The sequence below is a fragment of the Pristiophorus japonicus genome, chromosome 4 (assembly GCF_044704955.1).
Source record: "Pristiophorus japonicus isolate sPriJap1 chromosome 4, sPriJap1.hap1, whole genome shotgun sequence".
NCBI lineage: Eukaryota > Metazoa > Chordata > Chondrichthyes > Pristiophoridae > Pristiophorus > Pristiophorus japonicus.
The window spans coordinates 124,537,849-124,547,048 of record NC_091980.1 but is presented as its reverse complement, the minus strand read 5'-3'; the positions used below and the strand labels follow the sequence as shown (position 1 = coordinate 124,547,048).

Here is a 9,200-nt window from a genome sequence, read left to right as displayed (position 1 = left end):
AAAAAATTCCAGAAGATTTGTCAAGCATGATTTCCCTTTCACAAATCCATGCTGACTTGGACCATTCATGTCACCTCTTTCCAAATGCGCTGCTATGACATCCTTAATAATTGATTCCATCATTTTACCCACTACCGATGTCAGGCTGACCGGTCTATAATTCCATTTTCTCTCTCCCTCCTTTTTTTTTAAAAAAGTGGGGTTGCATTGGCTACCCTCCACTCGATAGGAACTGATCCAGAGTCTATGGAATGTTGGAAAATGACTGTCAATGCATCCACTATTTCCAAGGCCACCTCCTTAATACTCTGGGATGCAGACCATCAGGCCCTGGGGATTTATCGGCCTTCAATCCCATCAATTTCCCCAACACAATTTCCCAACTAATAAGGATTTCCCTCAGTTCCTCCTTCTTACTCGACCCTCTGACCCCTTTTATACCCGGAAGGTTGTTTGTGTCCTCCTTAGTGAATACTGAACCAAAGTATTTGTTCAATTGGTCTGCCATTTCTTTGTTCCCCGTTATGACTTCCCCTGATTCTGACTGCAGGGGACCTATGTTTGTCTTTACTAACCTTTTTCTCTTTACATATCTATAGAAGCTTTTGCAGTTGGTCTTAATGTTCCCTGCAAGCTTCCTCTCATACTCTATTTTCCCTGTCCTAATCAAACCCTTTGTCCTCCTCTGCTGAGTTCTAAATTTCTCCCAGTCCCCGGGTTCACTGCTATTTCTGTCCAATTTGTATGCCACTTCCTTGGCTTTAATACTATCCCTGATTTCCCTTGATAGCCACGGTTGAGCCACCTTCCCTTTTTTATTTTTACGCCAGATAGGGATGTACAATTGTTGTTGTTCATTCATGCGGTCTCTAAATGTCTGCCATTGCCCATCCCCTGTCAACCCCTTAAGTATCATTTGCGAATCTATCCTAGCCAATTCACGCCTCATGCCTTCAAAGTTCTGGACCATGGTCTCTGAATTAACTGTTTCATTTTCCATCCTAATGTAGAATTCTACCATATTATGGTCACTCTTCCCCAAGGGGCCTCGCACGAGATTGCTAATTAATCCTCTCTCATTACACAACACCCAGTCTAAGATGGCCTCCCCCCTAGTTGGTTCCTCGACATATTGGTCGAGAAAACCATCCCTTATGCACTCAGGAAATCCTCCTCCACCGTATTGCTTCCAGTTTGGTAAGCCCAATCTATATGCATATTAAAGTCACCCATTATAACTGCTGCACCTTTATTGCATGCACCCCTAATTTCCTGTTTGATGCCCTCCCCAACATCACTACTACTGTTTGGAGGTCTGTACACAACTCCCACTAACTTTTTTTGCCATTTGGTGTTCTGCAGCTCTACCCATATAGATTTCACATCATCCAAGATAATCTCCTCTTTAACCAGCAATGCTACCCCACCTCCTTTTCCTTTTATTCTATCCTTCCTGAATGTTGAATACCCTTGGATGTTGAGTTCCCAGCCCTGATCATCCTGGAGCCACATCTCTGTAATCCCAATCACATCATATCTGTTAACAGCTATTTGCACAGTTAATTCATCCACCTTATTATGGATACTCCTTGTATTAAGACACAAAGCCTTCAGGCTTGTTTACAGCACATTTAGAGCTGTCAAGTAATGAGATGATTCCATCGCTTTTCAACTCCCGATTTGCTAACCTGACGTGATCCCCGAGCAGCGTGGACCCCAGGTGCGTCTTGGTAAAATGTAAAGGTGAGCTCAAAATATTACTGAATAGGCTATTAACAAGGTCATAATGACCTGAATTGCCTCCCTTGCCACTGTGTGTCGGGTCTGTTCAGCACCGACAGACCTGAAATTTGGGAAAGGTGCGTTGCTGCGGGTTAAGAGCGGGGATCCCGTCCCGCTGTTTTTTTTCCACCCTGCCCACCACCAAACGCACCCAGTGACCCCACCCCGCCCTGAAAAATGTCCTCCTACTAGTCAAAACAAAGGTCACAGAAAGGGTAACTAGCCTGAGCTGAGAGATCTCCTCAGTCTTACCTACATTAAATTCCAACATTTGGGTGAGGTATGATCGATGCTCAATGAATCATTTATTTGAGCCAAGCAGTACTTTAAAGAGAGTGTGTGAAGACTCCAATTTTTGTAAGGAAAGGGTATTAATTGTTTACAGCACCAAGGCAGGTAAATAGAGTTAAGATACAGATCAGCCATAATCTGATTGAAAAGAAAGAACTTGCATTTATATAGCGTCTTTCATGAACTTCAGTTTTCCCAAAACCTTTTACAGCCAATGAAGTACTATTGAAGTGTAATCACGGTTGTAATGTAGGAAATTGAATGGCAGAACAGGCTCGAGGGCCTGAATGGCCTACGCCTGTCCCTCAGACACACATCTGGTACAAAAAATTCAGTGACCAATATCGTTTTCTGAATGTTTTCCCCTTCTGAAGGAGCTGGGTTGTCAGGTCCTTGGGTGGCAGTAGCCCTTCACTACCTCATCCAAAAAGGAATCTTCATGCATCCAGCAACAGTGTGTGTCATCAAGCTATTCAACCGTGTGGAACCTCACAGTCAAGCTCTATCCAGTCATCAATCCGAACAAACGGCCTTGCCAATTGGGCTCCTCTTACTAAACTTCATATAAACTAAATGGTGTCAGCCAAAAGGCTGAGGAACACAAGGTATGCACAGTGTCAGCTGTGGCTCAGTGGGTAGCACACTCACCTCTGAATCTGAAGATTGCGGATTCAAGTCCTACTCCAGGAACTTGGGCACACAAATCTAGGCAGACATTGCAGTGCAGTACTGAGAGAATTCTGCAATGTTGGAGGTCCTGTCTGCTCTCACTCTTAGGTGGATATAAAAGATCCCGTGGCACTATTTCAAAGAGCAGGGAAGTTATCCCTGGTGTCCTTTCCAATATTTATCCCTCAGCCAACATAAAAACAGATTAGCTAGTCATTGTCACATTGCTGTTTGTGGGAGTTTGCTGTGTGCAAGTTTGCTGCCACATTACAACAGTGACTACACTCCAAAAGTACTTCATTGGCTGTAAAGCGCTTCAAGTCGTGCAGTGGTTGTGAAAGGCGCAACATAAATGCAACTTTCTTTTCTTGTACTTAAAAATGTTAGAAAACAGTAAATGAAAATAAATGAGAGAAATGGGATGACTGGGAGAGCAGGTACAAGTACAAGCGGGGGATGGAGGGGAGAGTGGTGGAGGTGGGGGGCAGAGAAACCCAGGGCGGGGGACAGGAGGGGCCACATTGCAGCGAAGGTCTTGGGGGGCGAAGTGTGTTGGAGGGGCGGGCCTGGGGGCTCTGTGCCTCGGTGCGGGGAATGTTCGGAGTGGGGTGGACGGGTTGACTGCGCAGATGGCGGTTGGTGGATGTGGTGTGGTTGGCGTCGCGGGGGCGTGGCTCCGGGGTGGCCGGGGCTGGGGGCTCGACACCCGGGGGTGTTCTGCATTTGGGAAGGGTGGGTTGGGTGCGGGGGGAGTGCTCCCGGTGTTGGGTGGGTCCGGAGCCAGGGGGGGTGGGCTGTTTGGGGCTGGGATTGGGAGAGACTTCTTCACTCGGGGAGTTGTTGGCCTGTGGGGTTCCCTGCCGCGGAGAGTTGTTGATGCCAGTTCATTGGATGTGTTCGGAAGGAGTTGGATGTGGCCCTTGTGGCTGGGGGGGTCGGGGGGTGTGGGAGGGAGATGCTGGGGTGGGGATCAGCCATGATCTTGTTGAATGGCAATGCAGGTTCGAAGGGCCGAATGGCCTACTCCTGCACCTATTTTCCATGTTTCTGTGTTTCTAAGTAAAAATATTTACATTTTAATTGGATTTTAGATTTTTAATTTAGCAATTTCTATGGACACACTTAGTTACCGAATCAGGAGAGTGGAAATAACTGTGTTCATAAAGTTTTAAGCATGTTTTATTAAATGTAATTTCTCTGTTAGTCCACTGGGTGGTGACTGAATACCATTGCTGGCAAAAGGCTGGTCACATGACCTAAAGATGCCATTTTATGTAAGGGAGCGGTGGTTATTTTTGAGGGGGTGGAAACTAGAGACCTTGGGATCTCCAACAATTGCGTTTTCAAATGTGCACAAAAAGCCAGACTTGCAAGAAGCAAGGGCTGTGTCTGCTAAATGCAGGCCCACAATGGAAGTGAATCATTGTACACCTTTAACCCCTCGTGTCAGACCAGCTCAGCAGCTTCTGTTCATTGGTTTAACAAATACCCACCTGATTTTAAACACATTTTTTAAAAAAAAGGTTCCCTCCCTCCTCCCCAATTTTTAAGTTTACATAGAAAATTACAGAAACATTTCACCAGCCCTTTAAACTGGCAGAATGGGCAAAGTGCCCAGAGTCTGGGATTCAGTCCAACAGGGACCTCGTGAGCACAAACTGTTTGTAATCAACTGAGACGCAGGCGAGAAGAAAATGATAAATGCAACTCGGTGTCTCCTTGGGAAGCCATATTTGCATAAATTTATTAGTCCAAGACATGTACTGTAGATACAAACATAATTAAATACAAGAAACAATTTCTAAACATCAATCACCTTGGTAATGTTGTCCTTACACCTTCTTAAAACACAGGCTTTTGGAAGAAAATGGTAATTTAAAATTGTCAGCTGTTCAAACCTCATTAACTACAGGAGATTTTAAAGTGTGTTTTTCTTTAAAAAAAAATTCTGCCCTGAACCAGTGAGCAACACACCCAGTACATCCTGGAACACGGAGTCAAACACCTCCCATAATACAGGAGACCTTTGCTGCATCATGCTGTCAGTAAGCTGCGTGTGAAATGAAACACTCCGCATCAATAGAAAAGAAGAAAGCAGAGCATTAGACATTTGAAAGACCTTTGCCAGTTGTCATATCAATTAAATATCCGATGGAGACAAGGGAAATGTCCTTCTCCTTCAGTTATTACTGAGCCTCAATAATGAGATAAAATGGTGGCAGAAGTCAGCCATTTTGAGGCCTCAAGGCCAAATTAAGTACTGTTTTTGTGTGTCCTTTTTATTTGTCTCATGCTTTCAGTGGTGTTCCTTCCCCCTCACCACAATAAAGCCAGTCTGGGTAAAGGAGGGCAACTACACTTAATTCCTTTTTATGAAGTACAGACAGAGATCATCAAACACTCCATGAAATAGGATGGCTTTTGTGCAACTGGGACCGTAACCTACCAAGCCTCACTGGTTTTGATTTTAAAATTATATTTTGATGTATCTGTTTCATAAAATATAATAAATGCAGGCTCCTGTGGCTAAATCGGTTTGATATCAGTCACACTCATTTTGATATTAGGAGTGCGATTTACTATTTCCCAGATCTTGGGAAATTCTATCTGAGGGGGAAAAAAAAGGCAATAGGCTGGGCTGAAATAAATGGTCGGCCTCATTGCAGATAAGATATTGTGGAGCTTTGCTTAACTAACCTTGGGAGATGGGGGAAAAGAGGGAGGGAGGGAGGCTTTGGTCAGGAAGATATTTTAGCAGAGCTTTCCCTCAGGAAATCTTACAGGTGGGCACGGTCTGTGGGTGGAGTGGGTTCTCTCATGTCCATGCTTTCCTCAGGAGTACATTAATCTTTGTGTCAAGGTGCCATTCTTTTGCTCTGGTACGTCCATCATTTACAATAGAAGAGGCGTTTTGAGAGAGGAAAGTGGTGCGTTATTCTCGTAACGGTACCCAGGTGTTGGAGAGGGAGTGTTGCTCTTTACAGGGTTTATCATAGATGTTTATAATTGAAGCTGGCTATAATTTTAACTATACAGCTTGCACCCCAACACACATGAGGAATCTGAAGCATTTGCTTGAGGGCCCCCTAGTCATATCATTGCTAAACATTCCATTAACATTGCCGGTTCGGGGAAATAATCCAGGAGCGATCCAAAAAAACATTATGCTGCTTTTGTACTGTATTAAGGCTGTATAAAACATATTAAAAAATAGTACACAGAGTTCTTTCTAAAGAGAGGGTCATGGTAATATTAACACATTGATGTAATACCTCATGGTTAGTTTCTAAGTAGGATGGTGTTGCGAGGTAGTGTGTGTGTCTGTGTGTATATACACACATACAGGCAAGCAGCAAAATAAAAAGTGTGAAAGCACTTTAGGTCTTTGAAGTAATGCAATGTTTGACTGGACGAGCCAATTCCTAGAAGATTCAGCATCATGCACAAGGTTTAACATGAATACACTTCAAGGCTATTGTTCTTTAAAAGGATGCACCGATTACAGTGTATTTGAGACTAGCGAAGAAAATTTACAGGGAAAAATTACAACTTTGTTTAGGGCAAGCTAGGATGTTTGGAGATCAGTCCATGAATCAATCGAGTTTCTTTTCACAATTCTGTCCCCCCCTCCTCTCCAGAAGGCTGTTCTTCCTGTGTGAATCTAGTCAGCGAGTGCTGGCAGGCCATTCAACTATGCAAAACCTCACAGTCGAATCCAATCCTGATTTCACCCGCCATCCATTGCTATACATTTGCCAGTTGGAATCACTGAATAGCAATGAGGTGTTGGGATCCTGGTATATTCCCCATCCTAATCCAAGGGTGCTCAGTAGTACATTAATTCTTCATTAGCTGAGGCAAATGAACTCAGTACAAACTGGAGATTTAACATGGGGCCTTCTGGTCTGCATGGTTTATAACTTGACTATATTGAATTAAGTTGGGTAGTTAGTTAGAGATTATAAAGCTCCATTAACAGTATCAAGGAGCAAATCTTGAATCAACCCCTAGACCAGCAATTCAACGTTCATTTAATGAAATCCTTCTGATTGCTATTGACTTCTATCTAGATTTCAACTGATAACTCTATTTTCTTCCAGTCAAATATGTGTACTTTGGGTTCAAGAAACTGAAAAAATTAACGTTTGAAAAAGGTGGTGACATTTTAATCAATGTAATGTGGTACTGAAGGGGTTAAGATCTGTGAATACCCTCCTCCTTTCCTCATTTAAGGGTGAATGACTGCTTCTTGAAGGCTTTGCTGGGACTAGTAGCTGCTGATGTAATCGCCGCTCAGCAATCTTTGACCTGGTGGGTTGGTTAAGCGGCACTCACAGCGACTGAGGGCCGTAACAGGCATTATGTTGCAGTGACCTCGTCCTGAGGCAGCTTCACTAATTCTCAACATCACGTGACTTTTTGCTCAGGAAAAACAGTGGGCTGGTTTCAGCCTTAATTAAAGGGGGGCGGCTGCCTCAAAAAAGGCAAGTGTTCGGGAAGCTTTATCTCTCGAGGAGCCAATAGAGTCACGCATTAGCACGACGACACCCCCGGATGTGGCATCAAGTAATATCCCCATCAAATTTACATTAAAGCCAATTTGTCTGGATACAGGGGTGTCTAACATTTTACCAGCGACAGTCACACCGAATTAATACTTGCGAACAAGTTACAGACTGAGAATCTGAATTACTTCAACAAGGATGACTAAACTTGATACTTTATTGGGAATGTAAGACCAAAACTTAAATTTGAGTAAGAGTGAGAAATGTTAAAACAATGTAAGCCATGGCTATTTCCCCCCAAATTGCCACTACACATGAGCTTTAAATCAGACATGGGGCCGAAGCCTACCCTGAAGGCTGTTAAATTGGAGAAGTGAAAGAAAGGTCAATGCTTCTTTCATGATGGGCAGTCTGGAGACACACAGCAGGAACTATTGGAGGGGGGTTGGGGGGAGGGGGGAAAAGAGAGAAAGAGAGGTTGTGAATATAAATTATAGAAAAACTGTAATCTTTGCATCCTTACTATTAACTTGTAAACTGTGACAGCTTAAGGCTAAATAAATGAAAACAAGACATTCTTAAAGCGATGGCAAAGTAGCATTTCTGATCAATAAGGCTTGAGGCACTGTTAATATTCAATCCAAAGTAACCATTTATTTTGTTTTTTTTGTAGGACAAACACAATTATCTTTTTGCTTTTTTTGCAATACGTCATCATTACAGCACAATTTCTTTTTTTCCCCCCCTCTCTTTCTCTTCTTTTCCGCCATGGACTTCAACTGAGTGAGGTGATGTTTGAGCGACCACCGGGAGGTGCGACGATGCGATGGCCACTGCGGCGAGGGCCGTCGTCCACTTGAGCCCCTGCAAGCGAGAGATCGGAATGGGCATGAAGCAAAGAGGCCCCACTGGAGACAAACGATCCCCATTTCCCCACACACAACATTCCCCCTCAACCTCTCCAGCTTCCCCACCCCGACAAACACCAGATTTTTTTTTTGTCCTTGGTAACAAGGCCAGTTGGGTTTGTGTCAAGCCAGTGACTAATTTATCTTACTTGGCCATGCCCTCCTTACGTGACTTGTTAAACTGCAGACAGCACACCCACAGGATTTATGTCCCAATTTTGCAGCAGCAATTCGGCCAATTAGTACTGGTCCACTGGCCTCTGGGCTTTTTAATCTGATGTCTCCCCTGTTCTCTTTCCTTTAATCCTTATCCCCTATGACATCACCCTCCAGTTAGCGAGGAGGAATTCTTATTTCTCCCTGCATCCTACCCCTGCCACCATTCACTATCCTTCTACACTCAGAAGACAAGTCAGTCTCTAAGCACTAACCTAGTAACCATCAGGAACTGCTCAACAAAACTGAAGGTAGACCACTCTTGACCGTTAGGGAGCAGACAGGCAGAGACCTGGTTAACAGGTCACGTGGCCTCCCCCAGCTTGGAAAGAAAGAGGAAGGGTATACACTTACTAACGTGCTTGCCTCTAACCTCATTTGTCTGCTGACCCCCTCGTTACAAAATCACATTTCCCCCCATCCACTACCTCCTCCCAACTCCATAAAGCATCAGCTCCTGTATACACCAGCCAGTACTGTTGATATCTCGACATATACATTGGGCCAACAGAATCAGTCGGATACATCAACTGCAGGGGGCACTGGGTGGTGTAGTGGAGCAGATTGTCTGTGGGGAAGGGTTGGTTTGAATCTTTCTCTCTCTCTCTCCGTTTCTGCACAGTTTCTGTGAGCTGGTGCAGTCCCAAAGCCAGTTACTGCTGGCCTGCGCTCAGAGCCCAGAACTGTTTCAAAGTGATCACTAAACTCACACTCTCATCCAGACAGATAAGAATGGCTGCTGTGGGAAGTGCACAGTAAGAAGTGATCTCCTGAGGTTTAGGAGTGCTGGGGGGGGGGGGGGGAGGCAGCAGTTGGCCAAGGCACATTT

General features: G+C 44.3%; 1 protein-coding gene across 3 annotated transcripts in view; it reads right to left on the bottom strand.

The window, feature by feature from the left end:
- Positions 1-4,458: 4,458 nt before the first annotated feature.
- LOC139263055 (dihydropyrimidinase-related protein 3-like) overlaps positions 4,459-9,200 on the bottom strand; it is a 239,574-nt gene continuing 234,832 nt past the window's right edge. For all 3 annotated transcript variants that reach the window (XM_070878568.1, XM_070878569.1, XM_070878570.1), the window contains one exon: positions 4,459-8,111. In XM_070878568.1, the coding sequence (XP_070734669.1) occupies positions 8,023-8,111 (89 nt within the window). In that variant the 3' untranslated portion in view covers positions 4,459-8,022. The remainder of the gene's footprint in view (positions 8,112-9,200) is intronic.